At 41.1% G+C, this 18,826-nt stretch overlaps 3 protein-coding genes across 6 annotated transcripts; 1 reads left to right on the top strand and 2 right to left on the bottom strand.

The window, feature by feature from the left end:
- Positions 1-1,810: 1,810 nt before the first annotated feature.
- On the bottom strand, positions 1,811-5,764 carry LOC113202633 (sphingosine-1-phosphate phosphatase 1). Of its 3 annotated transcripts, none has more exons than XM_052266443.1 (7): positions 5,628-5,764; positions 4,424-4,892; positions 4,175-4,335; positions 4,003-4,092; positions 3,747-3,922; positions 3,524-3,660; positions 1,811-3,447 (listed from the first exon to the last, which is right to left on the bottom strand). In XM_052266443.1, the coding sequence occupies exons 2-7, from the start codon at positions 4,872-4,874 to the stop codon at positions 3,167-3,169; spliced, it is 1,296 nt and encodes a 431-aa protein (XP_052122403.1). In that variant the 5' UTR covers positions 4,875-4,892; positions 5,628-5,764; the 3' UTR covers positions 1,811-3,166. The 3 variants fall into 3 exon arrangements, with proteins under 3 accessions (XP_052122403.1, XP_026272751.1, XP_026272752.1); XM_026416966.2 differs by lacking the exon at positions 5,628-5,764 and adding an exon at positions 5,284-5,615; XM_026416967.2 differs by lacking the exon at positions 5,628-5,764 and adding an exon at positions 5,393-5,615.
- Positions 5,765-6,306: 542 nt separating this feature from the next.
- On the bottom strand, positions 6,307-9,667 carry LOC113202621 (uncharacterized). The gene is made up of 3 exons (XM_026416936.2): positions 9,345-9,667; positions 8,817-9,035; positions 6,307-8,710 (listed from the first exon to the last, which is right to left on the bottom strand). Exons 1-3 carry the CDS (start codon positions 9,421-9,423, stop codon positions 8,538-8,540), a joined length of 471 nt encoding a protein of 156 aa, XP_026272721.1. The 5' UTR covers positions 9,424-9,667; the 3' UTR covers positions 6,307-8,537.
- Positions 9,668-12,863: 3,196 nt separating this feature from the next.
- LOC113202620 (glycerol-3-phosphate phosphatase) lies at positions 12,864-16,534 on the top strand. 2 transcript variants are annotated; one of them, XM_026416934.2, is made up of 7 exons: positions 12,864-13,031; positions 13,524-13,635; positions 14,378-14,538; positions 14,902-15,039; positions 15,119-15,323; positions 15,660-15,801; positions 15,870-16,534. In XM_026416934.2, the coding sequence occupies exons 2-7, from the start codon at positions 13,548-13,550 to the stop codon at positions 16,048-16,050; spliced, it is 915 nt and encodes a 304-aa protein (XP_026272719.1). In that variant the 5' UTR covers positions 12,864-13,031; positions 13,524-13,547; the 3' UTR covers positions 16,051-16,534. The 2 variants fall into 2 exon arrangements, with proteins under 2 accessions (XP_026272719.1, XP_026272720.1); XM_026416935.2 differs by lacking the exon at positions 14,378-14,538 and adding an exon at positions 13,811-13,971.
- The last annotated feature ends 2,292 nt before the right edge of the window (positions 16,535-18,826 follow it).

Here is an 18,826-nt window from a genome sequence, read left to right as displayed (position 1 = left end):
AATTTTAGAAACTCTTCGGGAGGACGATAGACAAGGTGTTTGACAATTTCAATCACCACGTGATAAAGGGAGGGGGATGGTATTTAAGAAACGGTATGCGGCATGAAGGGGTGGGTGGGTGTGCAGGGTGAGGGTAGGGTGGGGGTAGAAGGGTGGGTGGTGCAGCCGGGCCCGGCTGGCCGGGCGGGTAGGTGACTGCCCCGGAGGGGAGGGGTGGGACCCCTCGCGCCCGGAAGTCCAACCACACCCACCACGCCCAACCCGTGTGCACTACTACGCACCCTACGTGGACCAAATGAAACACAAAAAAATTACCCAGCGATGAAACAAATGTAAGCGTCCAGATAACATCTATACTCCACGGCGACGTGTCGAGAACGAGAGCATTCGGGGGCCCCCAGAGGGTGGGTGGGTAACTATCTGCGCGGGAGAGTAAACGAACTGCAGAACCAAGACAATGGCCTGGGGCGGGGCGCGGGGCGTAGCGCGCCGTGCTCTGAGAAAGGCACCAAAGTGAAGGAACTACAGAGAAGCAAATTGTTACCGGTATGCTCCAAAAGTGTCACTTTCACAATTACCGAGTGCTTATTTTGAATATGGAGAATTGAAAAACTTGTGTCCAACTACAGTGAGTACACACTCGCATACACTCCGGTACAAAATAATATGGACCACAAAGAAATAAGAAATAAGTTAAAATGTTGAGAATAATATGAAGTTTTGGGGTTGATGGACTTGAACTAAAAAAAATAAAATACCGGCCCAGGCAACAATTTGAGTATATTTTTTTCGGAGTATTATTTATAAAATTTCCACATCGCAGATTATTTTTTAACGTTGTGCATGTCCGGGCAGGATGCGGCTGCGAGGACGAGGCCGCCGAGGTCCTTGGCCGCTCGACAACGCGGCAGGGCAGCACGCACGCCGGGCCCGCCGCCAGCCCGCCCCGCCGCCCGGCCGGCTGGAGCTGGAGGAACCCTAACCCCAAAAACGTTTAAGTAAGCAATGCGACTCACCAAAGTAATCCTTAGAAAATGTCCTGTGGGCGAGAGACGAGCTCGCCGAATCCACCCGCTGAGCGGGAAAGGGCAAGTCGCACACGGGGAAACTGGAGGCACACACTGACACTACGCGGGTCCGCACGAGGAAACCCGGTTGGTGCTACGCCGCTGCAGCGTCCGTCGACGAACAGCCGGGTGAACACACTTGCACTGGAGGGCGGGTATCCAAATCCACACACGCCCGGCGGTTGATTCTGGGTGCAGGTTGAACCGGAGGTGCAACTCGGGCCGCACTTCTCTCACGCACCACAACACACGAGGGCTTCTCTCTGACTAACACGGCCCGGCTTCGACACGACTCTACTACTGGACTGGCGGGGTGGGCGCGGGCGGCGGGGCGACCAGACCGTTCCCTTGCGCACTGCACTTGACAAAACGCCGGCAAGCTCCCCCTGTCCCCCCTCTTCCTCGCTCCCCTCACCCATGTGCCGGCTCGCCGACCAATCAGAGCCCGCCTCGCCGGGCGGACGCCTGCAGGGCTGCCAACGGCCTTTCCGAGGCTTTAGAAAGAAAGTTAGGATTGTTCTGACGGTACTGCAAGCTCATCCGAATGTTTAGATTCAGCAGTGACATCTTCAGCAGATATTAAGCCGCTGTTCATTCATCTTCTAGCGGTAAACCTAACAACGGTAGAAACTGGACTCCATGTGGCGAAAGGGCAGCATGGAGTATGTCAGACATCTGCCAATGAGCGAGGGGTATCGACGGTGCGTTTCGAATGACCCCGCCGTTAGACGAGTCAAGTCAAATAGCTGTGCGCAATATTTATTCAGTTCAATTCGTTTTCCATTTACGGCGACACATTAAAGGAGGGAATTCAAGGCACATGACACAAAAACTACCCAACAGACACATATTTCAATTATGAAACAACCCAAAAAAAACATTAAATCTGAAAGCACACGACCCTCTGGCTTACTCCAACACCTACACATCAAAATGCAAATAACAATAATAGTGACAATCTAACAAAAAAAATTACATAAGACTTGTAACAAATATTAACAGCAGAAAAGTGAGCAAAAATCATTTTTAGATTATTTTGAGGTATAGTTCTAACAAAAGTAATTGGGTTTATTTGGTTGTAGTGCAGAACGTGCCTTAACTTAATATTGAAGACAATTTGGTGGTCTTAATTAGGTCAATTTGTGGACATTTTCTAATATCGAAAATGGCTAAAACATTGATTCTAAAAAAACATTCAAATCTAGGCGCAGTAAGATGGACTTTCAGATTGAAAGGAAGACATCTGAGTAGAAAATACTAACAAAATTAATTATTCTAGTCACAGACAAATTCCAAAACATCAAAATACATTGTGTTAAAATGTATGCCATTCCATTAAGCAACTTCCTTGCAAAGTATGTCAGCATCAATTATCAGTTTGCTAAAAACAACAGATACTGTAGTTAGGTTTGGCAAGCTTTTGCCAACATTACTCTATTATACGTACAAAGTAAAAACATTGAAATAATAAATCCATTGAGCTTATTATTAACTAAGACTAGACTAACATTTGCCTAACTTTCTAATAGATAGAAGACACATAATATGAATTTTAAAAAATCCTTTTCCTCTCTGATAACAAGAGTTAACAACAGGGCTTTACCTTAATACACTAATGGCAATGTTTTGATTCTTCAAATCACAATAGGAAATCATGTTCACTGGTTTAGTGAAGTACTGGTAAGCAAATCAACAATATGTAAATTAAGGAAAAAGTATTTCCCTTCAACAAATATATAAAATGGGAATGTAGCTTTTAAACCTATATGCACGCGTAGCAGCTTAAATAGACATAAATAAAGGTAATAAAGAGCAGCAAAACAGTATCAGCAACATTGTATCATCTTTATAGAAGAAAAATGGCAAGAATAGGGGAAAGAGCAGGTACTCAGAGATCCATTTGTACCAGCAGTTTCAAAATAAAAATAACATCCAAGCTCTTCTGAGTTTTCAGAGAGAAATTAGTTCTAATGTAACTTTTTTATCTGTCAAGAGTCAAGACCAATTACTGTTAAGTACTTTGTATAATTTTCTCTCACTGAAAAGTACTTGAAGTTGGGGAATACTGCGTATATTCTGTTACGAGTAGAAGATATTTATCACATCTCTGTATAGAATGTTGGCCTTGATATTCCCAAAAGACGGAATACACTGGGCATTAGATATGTTGTATTGAAACCAACTAAAAAAGATGTTATAAATTTGTAGCTTAGTTCAACAATATTCTTCTGATGGTTGTGGACTGAATAACATTGCTTTTTGATGTCATTTGCATTCAATCTCAAAAGTGCACAGACAGTTGCATATGATGCCCACTTACACCAAGCCCGGCCAGCCAAAATACAACATAATCCAATAACAGTCCTCAAAACGCCCAAACCTGCAACAGAAATTAAATATGTATTACTCTATCTCTTTTGAAACAATTCTAATTAAGTGTTGATTAATGATATTACCTATCATCTCAAACGATGGCCAAAGAATAGTGTATGGTGGAGAAATTGATGGCTCTCTCATAATACCCAATTGGAAATTAGTCCACGATCCAATGTGTACTCCAGCTGTCACACTCAATACCATAGCAGTATCTCCTCTAAGAATGGAGAGGACAAAATATAAGAACTGAACTCTAGAATAGGTTTTCAAAATTATTTTGTAGCAACAAAATATGAAAAATACCTTGTAGGTGTCCACCGTTCACCCCGTCTTGGGTAGAACACAACCAAACATATTGACACAGCCAAAAGTATGATAGGTGACCATCGCCATGTCAGTAAAGTATAATCTAAATGATCTACCAATGGAATTAGAATAATAAGTAATGCAATAGATATACCTAAACCAGCAACAATATCCTGCAAAGGTTAAATCAAGTTTGAATATATCAAATTGTAAGAATACTATAACAGAGAGGGGCAGATAAATTTTGATTTACCAGCACTGAATGCATTCCAAGGTAAACCCGACTGACACATATCAAGGTACACCACAAAAAGGCAAATATGATTCCCAAAGAAGCAGAATACTGTAAAGAAAGAGATGGGTATTGCATTACATTACCACTAGCAAACCAAACATGATTCCATGAGTCTCGAGTGAGATAGTACCTGGTACCGATCCATAGTGTACAGAAGAACTGAGAAGGGTATTGATACTGCCACCATTGCATGAGTTGAGGGCATCCCATACTCAAGTGCCCATTTCTTTTGAAGACGAATCGCTGGATAACCAGGGCGGGGCCAACATACTAAATCTTTCACTCCTTGTCCTAAAACAAATAAAAGAGACATTAACCCACACGTTAGTGATCAAAATACAAATAAAAACAAATAAGATTTCAAGTTGTTTTCACCCACCAATATACATGTTGATGCACCAAACAAGAACCATTCGCCGGCCAACAGCACCATCCACATTCCAAAACCAGAATGGAATAAAAGTTGCATAAAATAACTCATCCCCAAGAGCAGTGCCAAGAGTAAACAAGTAGAACCAAAACTTGTTCTTAATTCTGAATCCAGCAGCTTCTGCATCCACATCAGAAGAAAATGTATCCTCTGTATCACTGTCCTCTTCACTAAAGGTGCTTATTGGGGATTGTGGTTCAGCAAAAGTCTGCAGATCATTTTTCCCCTTTCTTCTATGTACAGATGTTGCATTTCCATTAGTTTTTACAGGTGAACTTTGAGATTCTGTTGATGAAGAGGATTTGGGTGGTGAAATTCTCTCCACTCCGAAGTAAGACTGGACTTGAGCAACAAGCGCAGGGTCACGTAGATGTTCAAAGATTTCGGAGAAGGCACCCATTTTAACTTCTAAGCAAATCTGCAATAAAAAAGAAGTGACAGTTTATAAGTTACTTTCAAAATAAAAATTATTATGTAAAAACTAATGTTTTGTCAAGAGTTACATAAAATGGTCATAAAATTGACAGTTGATGATTCTGTCAAAATGAAGACAAGCAGCGATTCAGAGAGGTTAACTGAGAAAAAGAATTCAACAAAGAGATGATAAGTACTTTTAAATACTTTGAAAGTCGTAGGAAAAGCACACAAACTGAGACAAATCAGTTTTACTCAGGTTGTCTGTAACCTAGCTCCAGGTAATTGATCCAACGAATGAATTACTTTTAATTATCTATTTGAACCATCGCGCTGATCGTTTCTAACCACCCGAACAACAAAAGTTAAAACAATGTTAACGTTAACTTTCTCACCTGCTGTCAAACAATGTAAACTTAGGCCTTTACGAATTACTTCTTAAATAGCAGACAAACACTTAAGACAGCGCCATTGCAAATTTGGCTTCGACCGCTACGCTCCTACCGGACATGTGGCAAGTTACCGCCCGCGAAATTTGATGCGGCCAAGACGCTGATCTCGTCTCGTGATCTCGTCCTCGTCTTGTGTGGTCGCCCCACCCTGCACCCTGATAGTTAAGTGCAAACAGCTACGGCACGGGCAGCACAAATGCCTCACGAGGGCGGAGCAGAGCCTTGGCGTGTCATCGCAACGTCACCCTGCTCTAGCCCAGACAACCATAAACCAAAATGATGCTGACCAGCTGAAGGCAGATGCGCCACTGATGCCCTGACTAAGCCTGCTGCATGCGTGACAGCGGCGGCGTGACGATCCGTGCCAGGAACAGGTGGCCGGGACGACCAAAGGTTTATATCTGGACCCGCCATCAGATTAACCACAGTAGAGGGGGGTGTCGGTGGTCGGTGCCGTCGCTATGCCGTAAAAAATCTGAGCCAGTGTACCCAGGAACTTCCAGCGCTTTTCCTTTACATGCGAATGAAAAATCCCAGAGGGAAGGGGGGGGGGGGCACCCCTGCAGCTAACTTCGACTCATAATACCGTACAAATTTCCTGTGCGCGCTGTGAACTGCGTGTGCCTACGAGGAATTCCCCACTGCTGTCGAACGCCAGGCGCCATGTACACCTAATCCTTGTAACCTACTGTACTAAAGTTTAACCTTGGCACCCTCAGCACACCGGATGTTCAAGTTTCGCTTGCGCAGGGTGAGGTGGTACATCTCCACCCACTATCAGAGGTCTGCCTTCTTTCTCAAGTGCCCACCTGGCACTCGGCATCTTACGGGGGGGGGGGGGGGACGTGAAAAAAAATCCAAAGAAGACAACTTTTTTTTACCTGAGTGTTAGGAAGCTTGATCATAGTCCCCACATAGCCCTGCTTTGCCAAAATAGAAGGATTGAGTAGAACAAATAAAACAAACTTTAGTTGTGTTCAAATTTGTCTATTTTAGATTTACAAAATTGTAATTTAATCATTACAGTTACTTGAGGCAAAGAATATGACAAAAATGAAATAACAAATATTTTTTGACTTGATAAAATTTCTGCCATGCTTGGGAACAGCTAGGTAATAATGTGTTCATGCAAAGTTCATAGTCTGATGATGGAAAAGACTTCTTTTACATAAAATTTTAAAAACTTGGAAAAACACACCAGGAAACAAAAGATCAATGACAGTAAAAACCTGCAACAAGAACCAACATGAAGAATTTAATTCATGTTACCTTAATACTCAAAGGCAACACCGCAACAACATTGCGCTTGTTGCACTGAGAGCACTGACAACATAAAACTAAGCTTTAAGTTACTGGAAATTGCAAAATATTTCTAGATGTTGACAGAAGAAGCAGAGTGAGAGTTCCTAGCAAAAACACAGCTTTTCTTTCTTATCATAGAATTATTATTCAGGAGAGTTACAAAACCTAATTGGCTTTCGATTCAATTCATTTTCATCTTGTTAGGCCATCCTAGGTCGAATTAGGGTTGCTCTTGGCAAAGATCTTTTATGCTGAACTGAAACAACCCGGTAAACACAGAAAAACTCACTGAGAACTCATTAGAGCCATTTCCAGTTTTTGACAGTCAAAGTTAGTCAAAGTGAACCTCTTCATGCCTCAATTTAAACTTAGCAGACTGGCCAGTCAAAATTTATGCAAAGAAAGACTCACTTTGACAGTCAAAAAACTAAAAATTGCTAAAAGTCAGTTTTTCATGTTTATTGCAGACCATTGAAAGTTTTCAAAGTCGAAAGAGACCCATTGCTAGCATAATGCTACATTCATTTATAGCTGCATTTTTGAGATCAATGAATGAATGATAAGCTTTACCTAGCATATACATATCAGTAAAAAATAAGTTTACATAATGAATTATTCAGTCTATTGACAGTTCTCAAATCTTTCATTGTATCAATTTGTGCGAAATGCCAAAGCATGTACATCTAAATAAAACAAAGGTATGACATCGAATGGAAAGCAATGTGCTCCTTGAAATTTAAAATTGAAAACTTCCTGTACAAAATTTGAATAATAAAAGAAGGATGCGACTCATAACAGTGGAATGACATGATAACACAGCCCTAAACCAATATGATCAAAGACATTTGCTGCTTACTCACTTCAATTATTCTGTCAATTACAACCAAAAATGTACTGGAACTCAGTTCACACTACATACCTAAGAAAAAAAAATAGAAATATTCTAGAAAATTGTAGGAAACATGTATTAGAAGGAAACATCAACACAGCATTTAACACAACCTAACAATATTAAAATAATCTGTGGGGAGTTAAAACGTCAATGCAACAATTACATTGATTTTAGTGAAAACATATGTAAAGGAATTACGCTTGCATCTGCCAGTATATCACAATGACAAATAAAAACAAAGAATGCCACAGACCCATATGTACAATATAATATTTCCGACATGTAAAAGCATATTGTGCAAATACTATTTGACTAGTAAGGATTCATCTATCTATAAATACTCCATATGTACAATCAATCTATAAGAGAACAGTAGTTATAATCTGATATACAAATCATTCTTTACTAATCAATGAGAATTTAGAAATTTTACTCATTTTAGATAAAATATTAAACATTTATGTAATTAAAAGATGGTATTTCTCTTCAATAAAGCACATACACTTAGTTAATACCCAGCCAGCTATACAGGGACAGACAAAACAGGAAAATTCTCTCTTTTTCTCTATCTTGGGCTTGGGATGAATAAAAAAAAGGAAGCCCAATTCAACTCAATGAGTTACATGACTTGAACTTCAGATCTGAGAAAGATATATATATCTCTCCAAAACGAATATCACACCATGCTTTAGTCAGTACCTCCACAAAACTATGAGTAATATTAAAAATTTACACCATTTCTTAAAATTATCTTTACCTTAATTTGGTACTTTTGATCCATACAATATCAGTTATATAGCCTTTTCTTCTGTCTACAGACAAATGTTGTTTAGTGAAATGACTAAAATGCCCAGGTTACAATAGCAGCAACAAAAAAACTGGACTAGCTTACCTTTGAAACAGGCATGTGAACTCAATACCATATCACTTAATAGATTGTTTGACTCCAATGTACAAAAAATAAAATTGAATAACAACACAAGGATACACACTAAAATCACCTTTACGCAATTGGAGGATCATCATCAAGATCACCCCCAACTAGTGCTGTATCATAGTGCCTAATACGAGGCTGTCTAAGTCGCTGCCACCAAGCATAGCGACGGCCAAGAATGAAGAGGGCAGCAAAGCCAATGAAGAACAGTGGAACAAGGACCCCAGCAGCTATGGATGCCGCTGCAATAAAAATGTACAAAATTTGCATCATGATGTACTTTATAGTCACCAATGAATTTAAAATAATATAGATACCAAAAAGAAAGGTTGAGTTTCAAACACTTACATGAGGACTTAGTATCAGAGTTGACTTTTGCTGGCGTAGGCAGCCTAGGATGTGGTTTCACAGGGATGCAGTAGCCCTCTTCGTTTCTTTTGTGGTCTCCGAGGCACACACAAATACCATCCGGTAAACCACCTTGTCCAGCATGGTAATGGTGAATTTCACAGGTTTCTCCAGTCCAACATTGTTCCAGTTCCGTAGAAAAGCATTTCCTTTCTGTAACTGTAAAACATTCTTTCTTTAAAAAGACATCAAACTTGTGAAATTTTGAAGAAAAATAGGTGATAAATTTGCCATTAAGCAAAATATGAAAACTTAGTCTGTAATTACGACTGGATAGAAAATCTACCCTAATAGAAATCAAGAATACAAAATCAGTTAAGTTTGCATGATAAGTTAAGTCTACGTTCAAAGTAGAATTTCACATGTCTAACCTAAACTAGGAAACACTGACAGAAGAAAGTGTGGCCAAAAATCGAGCTGTGTGCTCGTTTTACGTCCCACTCTCCTCTGACCCTCTGAAAAACGTACCTTCTGCGTTGCATTGGACTAGAAATGCGAGTGCGAACAAACAAAGAGATGTGTAAACAGAGCCACTGTGACAAGTCATTTTCGAACGGCTTTATCAGTGATTGGCACTTCACAATGACAGGAAACTTTACATACTTCGAGAGAATTCTTACGTCTAATTTTAAAACTTTACGCGAAATACGGAACGCAATTTCTGTGAATTGATGACCGTGCCTCTCAGCTCACTTGCAAACCACTGATTTTTTCACTTTGTCACCGGGTAAAATTTCATTTATCATCTCCTGAATCTTTCCTTCACAACTCACAACAGATTATCGAAGTATGAGAAACTAAACACCAGCTGGCAGGAAATCTTATAGCCTCACGTCGTATTCACCTCTCCCAACAGAAATAGCAATTGCAATAGCAATGCTGTCATCCAGGTAAAACAAGTGCTGCCAACACACAACAAAAGAAAAAGACTTGAATTTGAAGGAGGAACGTATGATGTTACGCAGTACAGACTATTATTCTGATTTATAATACGATCTTTCAACAATAATTCTCGTTAATTCATAAACTCATCACATTTGCAAATGCACGATTTGCATTACTGAATACCCAAAGTGGGCTAAAGTGGAAGCAGTCCGTCCTGAGCGGCTCCCACCACACCGACACCGAAGTCGCGTCTCGAGACTATTCGCACTCAAAAAGGTGGTGGGGGAAGTGGTGTAGAAAGCAACGTGGTTTGTGTGACGTATGGAAAATAGCAATGTAGGATACAACAAGACTTCGGTGTGAAATGAATAAAATGTCCTTGCAAATATTGAATGCAAATATTGAATGTTAAATGTTCACTTTGAAGAGTGACAGCGGCTAAAAATAAATAACGGTCCCCTCTGAAGTATCATTTTTAAGGGTTCCACGAGGTTTTGTTCCCTGAATGAAAGACAAACAGTAACACGACTTTGCTTTCTGCAGAGGCACATAACCCCATTAGTGTCAACTTTAATTAAGTTAGTTAAAGAAATTTCAAGGGAACAGTATATTTCAGTAAATTCGCATTTTCTGCCACATAGTCTATTATTCAAAGACGAAAAAGAAATGCTGAAAAGGGGCTGTGTCCCTGGATTCATCTTCAAAGGCTTCAAAGCCAAGGTCTGACGGCGGCAAGCAGAAAGCCAGGCATAATTTGAACATGATTTGTTACAATGCGGCGAAAGTACTACACGACGTAAAAAAGTACTCGAACTGAACCCCCCACGAAATTTAACTGTTTGTTCAATCTCACATTCGGTTCAGTCCAACACTTAGTAGGTTTTAACATATTTCCCTTTTTTTACAATTTTCGAATTTTTTATATTTTAACAATTGCAGTCGATGAGGGCTGTTATAAATTGACATTCTGCCAAATTTGGGTCAAAATATATGAATACTCCCGAAGAAAACCCGAAAAAATGCCGTCCCAAATAGGTCATTTTCGCGTCTTTAAACGCGATTTACTCAAAAACTATGGACTTTACAGGATATCATCTAGGACAAAAAGTTTTTGAAATCAAAAGTCCATTCGAATGAGCCCTAAATCTTCAAACTCCGTCCAGTGGTTCTCAAAATCCGTTTTCTGACGCGCACTCAGGCCGCCCCCATGCCCAGTGCACATCCTTCCCTCGACTTGAAAGACCAAAAGTGACATTTTGATGAAACTCGGGAACGCTTCAGAATTTCATCATGAAATTTTCCAAAATGAAACTAGAGCATTATTGGATCATTTTTGATTTTATACTGTTTTTACTCAAGTCTAAATGCTGAACCGCAAATCGCGCTGAAAAATAGGCGGTGGTTGTTACGCGGGTTGCCTACCCACAACCTCCGTAAGGCGCTATGCAAGCGGAATCTGTGAATGAGCGCAGCAGAATCTATGGCAATTTCCTGGTAGTAAATCATTTATTTTAAAACAGTACCAATTAAAAGAACTGGTTTGAATGTTCAGAATGGCAAGAATGCTAGGAATATATGCAGATGCAGCACACTTAAAGCCCAAAGCTCCTCCCATAGCAGTGAGATTTGAAATGAATATGTAATTGTAGTCACACGTTATTTAACAATGAACCATGACATTTTTTTAAATGTCAAAATGACATTGTGCCGGCAGTACCAAATTTGTGAAAAATATTATTGCCACTCTATAAGTTGCGGAATTCCCCTATCATGCTTCACAATTATCATTTTGATTCAGTTCTGCGAAGCAGCTTGCTAACTTACTACTGAACCAAGTATCGCACTTGAAGACTTTGAGCCTCTTGCCCAGTGTGTGTAAAACTCAAGTTAGTTTGATCTATTTTACCTGATGTCCTTTTTGATAAAAAAAGTTACAATTTCCATGATGCTGCATGAAAACTAAATGCTGTCATCTTTATTCGGCGCACTACATTATCATTTCCGAGTCACAACATTGGGGCTGTAACTTTTGTTATCAGAATTTTGTCAATATCATGTCAGTTTGACATATTGTTGATTTTACGATACTTTGGTTCCCTTGTGACATAGATTACAACATCTTATAATGCACCCACTATCTTTTGGTATCAGCTTGTTGAAGGGGTATTATAATAAAACTGTGGCATTTTTGTACATTTTGAAAGATTTTTTTTTTCAGACTTTAATTGTATTGCTAATCTGGGATTCTGCGCAGAGAATTCTGTTTTACAGATGCTCTCAACATTAAAATTAACAGGATTGACAGTCTCATTTCATAGTCATCGAAATGATGGCTAAGAGGATGCTCCGTAGACTTTTTAAATCACTAGAAAGCAAGCAATCAAGTCCAAGTGAATGAATCTCACTGTTTATTGACATTATATTTGGTTCAGCGAGAGAAACCAAATTTATTTGCCGATTAGTAATTTTTATACATTACAATGTTTTTAACGATGTTCTTTCATGCCAGAAAAAGTAAACTGCAAAGGGTATAGTGTATTGAAAGATGTGAGTTTCTTGTATGAATGAAAAGTTATGTTTAACGTTAAGTATCCATACAATTCCCCTCACGAAATTGAAAATTGTATTAGAGTATATCTTAGTGTCTTAGAGGACACTGATAACATAAAGTATAACTCCCTTTAATATAAACTCCCGCTTCACTGTTGTTTCCTATATTTTTAGCATGTTGCAGTTGAAAATTGTCTTTGAGGAGATTGAAATGGGAGTTTATATTCTTTCAAGGTTAAGCTGAAGTAATGGTTAATAAACAATCTGAAAATTCAGCTATAAAAATGAAGATGCGACTGTCAGTGCAACTTCTGAGTTTTGACGATCACAGCTCTCCATTTATTATCTCAATAACTGCTTTAACTCTCCCATTTTCAACTTTTAATTTGGAAATTACAAACTTCGGTGCGAAAACCTAAACTCTGCGCGTCAAAACACAGCAGCTCACAATTAAACGTATCTACTGATTTTTCATACACCGATATATGGCTAGCAAAGAAAGCACGATAGTAGTGGTGGGGGAACTTGACTGTGAATAGTCGTGGACCCGACTTCGGTGTCGGTGTGGAGGGTGCCGTCCGACAGTCCTGACTTGACGGGCAGACGTCGATACAACCTAACCCCATCAAGGTCGAAATCTCAAATTTTTGCGCAGACTAGACAGACTGCGAAAGGAAACATTGGGTGTATCGGGATTCTGTAGATTTTTCACTGCCTCATGTAAGTACCTTTAACTGTTAACATCGAAGACCCTTGTAAATTAGTCTTCTATTTGAAAAATAATTAATTCTTTGTCTGCCTCAAGAAAAATTGTAAGAAATGAAGAAAATCCATAAACGCACTCATTCATTCATTAAGAAATAAGTTAAAAAGTTGTAAAATGCAATCCAGGAAAGCTTCATTGCGGCTTCTTTCTTTCCATGTCAAGTGTCATTTGCATATAAATTGTCAGCTTCGTTGAGTTTCATTTCTTGTAGTTGAACGTATCAATAAGTCCATTTTTGGTGAGTCTCTGACTTATTTGAAGGAATGGAGAAATCAGCACACACCTTACTGTTTTGCACGCTCAGGGATTGCAGTTTCTTCTCTTTTTGTTTCTTCTATCCAGTTTTTAATGCTCTGACACATGTATTGATCACAGAAAGCACTGAATTTTAAATGTACTGCCTATTTAAGTTGTCCTTGCTGAATATTTATTTTTTCTATTTCCAGATTTACAGATATTCATCAGCAATAATGGCTGCTGTGAATTTGGCTGAAATGAAATCAGAGGAGTTCAAAGAGTTCTTGAATTCTTTTGACACTGTACTTACAGACTGTGATGGTAGGTAATACCATTTGAACATGTTTTATCTTAAAGTTGGTCATCTGAAAACCTCTTCAAAATCTGTACTTATTCCTTTATAGTGGTTTAAACTAATGATTATTGTTGGGAGTTTTCTTTTTTACACCAATTCCACTGATGACGCTTTATGATTTTATTATTGTATTTTGGCCAGGTGTTTTGTGGCTAGGCAATACTATTATCCAAGGGTCCCCAAATGCAATAAATTTTCTCAAGAAATCAGGAAAAAGAATATTTTATGTTACAAATAACAGCACCAAGACACAGAAGGAGCTTCTTTCTAAAGTCGTCTCAATGGGTTTCAACGCTTCAAAAGTATGTGTCACTATGCCTATGTAGTGGTTGGGTTTTGATCGGTCATGAATGTCACTTGTCATTTGTTTGGGCTTGGATTTACTTGCTTTCTGACAACTCAATGGTGCTTGCATTTTGCACAATTTAAAGAGAGTAATATGGGAAAAGGCAATTATTTTTGACAGTTTGAAAGTCTTTTATGCTTTCAAGTGGTTGCATGAATCCAATCTTATGTCTTTCCAAATTATAGTTACTAAGAAATTTCTTCATGAAACATAAGCAGAAATGAGAACTGGTGCTTTGGTGGCTTGATATTGCAAGAACTTATTATGAAGTCCATTTGATTATAATTTGTGTTAGGACACATATATAACTATGGTAATGTATAAACAAGTGTCTAAGAGTATATGCCATAACTTGCCTGCAGGTGTGTTATGGATCTGGTCAGAAACCATCGCAGGGTCACCGCAGGCTATTAACAGACTGAAGGAAATAGGGAAGAAAATATTTTATGTGACCAACAACAGCACCAAAACTCGGGAAGAATTGTACAAAAAGTCTCAAGATATGGGATTTCATTCAAATAAAGTAGGTGTTGTCTGTTGTTTGGTGTGATAATTTTGTGATTACCTACAAAAAAAAATGTTTAAAGTATATTTTTTCAAAGTGATTTTGTTATTCATGTATAAGTGTGGTTTTAAGTAGAGGATGAGACTTTCCTCAAATTTAATTTTTAAATAGATGCTTGCATTGTCTTTTTGTGCAGTCCACATTTTATTGATCTAAAATGGCTTTTCATAAGTAGCTATTTTCTTGTATATGCATGACTTGACAGAAAGCAGTTTATTGTACAGCATGATGTGTGGTTATGGTTTCAGTGTAACTTCTTAAAGATAAAAATACCTGTCTACTTATGTAGCTGACAAGCATTTTTCATTTCTCTTTGCATAGGAAGAAGTTGTGAGCACTGCATATCTGGCTGCCAAGTATCTTCAAGAGCAGGGTTTCAAAGACAAAGTCTATGTCATTGGTTCAACTGGAATCACACAAGAAATGGATATGGTGGGGATTAAACACACTGATATTGGAGTAAGTTTTAACCTTGTGTCTGCATTTTCTCTAATGTTTAGTATCCTCTATTTATATTTCTGAAATTATCTTATTACAGCCTGATCCTATGCCAGGCGCTCTTACACAACTTATTAGCCAGAAGTTGGATCCTGAAGTGAAAGCTGTTGTTGTAGGGTTTGATGAACACTTCAGCTATCCAAAAATGTTGAAGGCTGCAAGCTATCTTGCTCGTAAAGATTGCTTATTTGTTGCAACCAACACTGATGAGCAATTCCCCATGAACACTGATCTGATCATACCTGGTATGTAATGTTTTGTAAAACAAAATTGTTTTATCTGTGTCTTTTTTAATATTTATTATTAATATTTCCCCCTCCTGGCCTTTTGGAAAAGAAGCACAGGGAAGTCCACAGACCCCATCCTTTATCTTGCTTATACTGTACCGGATGCAGGCATGTTGGTGGGTTGCATACTCGCACGGGGCTATACGGCGCCAGAAAGTGAGCGACGGTGCAGGCAAGCCCGGCGCACGCCTGCATGCGGTACAGTGTACAAAAAATGAAGGAAGTGGTCTGTGGACCACCATGTAAATTTTGTGATAGGCAATAGCTGTGGTAATCTCTATTTTGTACTTGCAGGTACTGGAAGTATAGTGCGAGCTGTGGAAACATGTGGAGCAAGAAGTGCGTTTGTTGTAGGAAAGCCACATTCTTACATAAGTGATTTCCTTGTTAAGACTCACAAAATTGACCCAAAGAGGACCATAATGATTGGTGACAGGTAAAATAACAAGAAAGAAAATGATAATTTGGAAAATCAATTGGTTTCTTAACTTAAATTTTTTGTAGGTGTAACACTGACATACTCCTGGGAAAGCGGTGTGGCTTCAGGACCCTTTTGGTGCTAAGTGGTGTATCCACACTTCAAGAAATAAATTCATGGAAAGAGTCAAAAGATGAGGAGCTGAAGAATCTGGTGCCTGATTATTACATTGGCAAACTTGGAGAGCTTTTACCAAGGCTGGAATGAATTATTTAGAGGGGAATGTTAGAGTCGAGAGGCAACAATAACAGCAATTGACACTCAAGTTGTTGAGATGGCAACTTACTATATTTATCACATGACAAATGTGTCCCTTTGTTTTATCCAACAATCTCAGGTCTTGTCCAGCATCTTAGCGCATTTAAGTAGTTTCACATCAAGTATTTTTCTACATTGTTTGTTTTATTGGCTCCTTGGTTGAAATTTGTTAAGGGAGTTCAGTGTTCTGTCCTAAATAGGATTGATCAATAACTCTCAGTTGGTTTTGGTCCTGTTTAAAGCTCAGTGTCTTTTTTTTTTCAACTTTCTATGAACCAGGGTACATTAACTAGAAATTAAAATTTGTTAATTATACATACTTTCTTCTAAAACCATGAAGAAAAATGAATAAGTTTGTATCATGAACTCTAGCATTTTCTTGTTGGGATATTGGTGTACCTTAAGTAACTATTAAAATATTTGCCACATTGCAGCTTTCTCGTGTTTTGAAACCCTACGCGTGCTGTATGATGGCATGATGGATAGTCCAAGGTTGACAACTGTTTGAATCGAAGCCGGGTTGGCGCTACACACCGCGACGGTATGTGTCGCCCTCTAGCGGCCAGCCCTACTACTATCGCCTCCTCTCCTCTCCTACTACTACTGCAGTTCTCCGAGAGATGGCGCTGGAGTCGCCGATCAGGCGCTCCGCGGTAGCCGCGCCGCGAGCGGTCCGACCCAGATGCGGTCTGCACCGAGCGAGGGGCGACTTCTGATATGGTGTTTATCTACAGAACAGGGGCACAACCAAACTTCCCACCCGCGGTCCATCAATATAGTGTATTTCGACTAACGGGGGAAGAAGAAGAGCGGGTAGAACATAAACGTTACCGATTGGTCGAGAGCTTCCCGCCTCTTCGTCACGCCGGTAGTGGGGGTAAGCGCTCGGCCTATAAGGAACCGTTATGTTCTACCCGCTCTTCTTCTTCCTCCGTTGGTCGAAATACACTATTAAGCATTTAAGGGGAAAACTGCCAGAATCTTTCTGTTTTTTCGAACCTAGATTATTGTTCTGTTCTAAAGGTCATGTCACACTTTATTACTGCATTACTTCTTGCGGCATACGAGCAAAAGCTGGCAATAAGCCCAGCCAGAAATTGAAAGTCTACTCAAACGTTAAATCGACGTCTAAGTTGGAGTTACGCTGAATTTAGGACTATAGAATGGTCACATCAACGTTGATTCCAACGTCGACGAAAATAAAAGACGATGCATTTGCATTTTTGGCTGGGAAGATCACACCGAACATACGAATTGTTTGGAGAAACTTTTGACACAAGTTTTTGCCTTTGGGCATAAAGCCCCGCGACGTATACTACAGGCGTCAAATGTTAGCCTCACAGTATTGCATACCTAAAACGTCGGAGAAGATATTTGGTGTCGTGTAGAATGAGTGTCAGCCCGCACGAGGGAGGAACATGGTCTTAATGCCAACTGTGACAGATTTCGTCAAAATATATCCATGTTTAAAGGGCTGTCATTTCGACATCAAATAGGAGTCGCAATGGCCAAATTGTGACTGACCAATTCGAGGGAAGTGGTTTTGTCACGTTAGGGCCAGCGCCAGCGCTACGTCCTTCAGACGTGAGTTAAGATTCGAGTGCGTATGTGTGTGTCACGGGCAGGCTGCTCAAGGTAGGGCTGCTTAAACAGTGAAGCAGTCTCCTTACTGCGACCCATATGGGCTCAGAGGCAAGGGCTTAAATGCGCCGCATGCGACCGCCCGACCGCGTGCAGCAGAGGGTCGTAGGAAAGGAAGCGAGGCACGGTAGGCGTGTAGTCTCAAGTCAGACTTGAGGCAGTTCCAGCAGCAATTTGGGTCCTTTTGCCGAGGTAACACACACACACACGCGCGCGCGCACACACATACGGCGCCAAAGTCCCTCTCGAAAGGAAACGCCGGAACAGCTTTAAAGGGAATGGCGAGGCGTCTCTTCGCGGGTGGAGGGCCTTAGCGGCGGGAGAGCGGCGGCGGGGAGAGCGGCTCGGCGGGAGCGCTGCGCTGGGCGGGCGCGGGCGGCGGCAGTGCGCAGGCTGCGCAGGCCTCCGCCAGCCAATGGCGGGAGGCGCGGCACAGGCCCCGCCCCGCGGCGGCTTACCCCTCCCACTCGCCCCCCACCAGCGGGGTCGGGTCCGCCGGCCCCCCTCCCGCCCCCTCCCCCCGCCCCACCGGGCTGGCACCGGCCACACCTCAATAACGTGATCTTGTGCATCAAACTTATTTTTCTGTTTCATTTCCCCTCCGCTACTCTCGCAATGCTATCCTCCCCACTCTTTCCACGGAGCGAGTGAGAGCGACCGTCTTGGAGGGTACTTCTTTCTCGCTCGCGGCTCCTTCTCCGCGCTCCCGGCTCGGCGCCGCGCCGCACTCTCGCGGGGCTCGGCTCGGCTCGGTCCGGCGGCGCTCTGCTCGGCACGGCCCGGCCCGGCGCGCCCGGGGAGAGGAGGAGGCGCACCGCAGCCGTAGTGGAGGCGCTAGCGCGCTCGCTCAGTCGTCCTCTGTGCACCACGGCGGGAGGAAGCAGGCTCTGTGTGTGATTGTGAGCTCGCCTCGCCCCCCGGCAGACCCGCGAGGACCCGCGGCAGTGACATCAGAGGGAGGTCCTTAAGGACGTGTGTGTGTGTGTGTGTGTGAGTGTGCGTGTGTCCCGGTGTGAGAGGGAGGAGGACTGTGCGAATACATTGTGACTGGCTGAGTGATCCGGCCCCGCCCCGCTCCGCCCCC

The sequence above is a fragment of the Frankliniella occidentalis genome, unplaced genomic scaffold (assembly GCF_000697945.3).
Source record: "Frankliniella occidentalis isolate FOCC.00 unplaced genomic scaffold, Focc_3.1 Scaffold39, whole genome shotgun sequence".
Lineage (NCBI taxonomy): Eukaryota > Metazoa > Arthropoda > Insecta > Thysanoptera > Thripidae > Frankliniella > Frankliniella occidentalis.
The sequence above is the reverse complement of the archived record's forward strand: the minus strand, read 5'-3'. Positions and strand labels throughout refer to the sequence as shown.

Coding starts and splice junctions, on each gene's coding strand:
- LOC113202620 (XM_026416934.2), top strand. CDS start 13,548: ATGGCTGCTGTGAATTTGGCTGAAATGAAATCAGAGGAGTTCAAAGAG. Junction 13,636..14,377: donor TGTACTTACAGACTGTGATG/GTAGGTAATACC, acceptor ACTTGCCTGCAG/GTGTGTTATGGATCTGGTCA. Junction 15,040..15,118: donor TTAAACACACTGATATTGGA/GTAAGTTTTAAC, acceptor ATCTTATTACAG/CCTGATCCTATGCCAGGCGC.
- LOC113202621 (XM_026416936.2), bottom strand. CDS start 9,423: ATGACTTGTCACAGTGGCTCTGTTTACACATCTCTTTGTTTGTTCGCA. Junction 9,036..9,344: donor AGTCCAATGCAACGCAGAAG/GTACGTTTTTCA, acceptor AATGTTTTACAG/TTACAGAAAGGAAATGCTTT. Junction 8,711..8,816: donor CTCTGATACTAAGTCCTCAT/GTAAGTGTTTGA, acceptor TTTTTATTGCAG/CGGCATCCATAGCTGCTGGG.
- LOC113202633 (XM_052266443.1), bottom strand. CDS start 4,874: ATGGGTGCCTTCTCCGAAATCTTTGAACATCTACGTGACCCTGCGCTT. Junction 3,923..4,002: donor TTGGAATGCATTCAGTGCTG/GTAAATCAAAAT, acceptor TAACCTTTGCAG/GATATTGTTGCTGGTTTAGG. Junction 3,448..3,523: donor GCCATCGTTTGAGATGATAG/GTAATATCATTA, acceptor TTTCTGTTGCAG/GTTTGGGCGTTTTGAGGACT.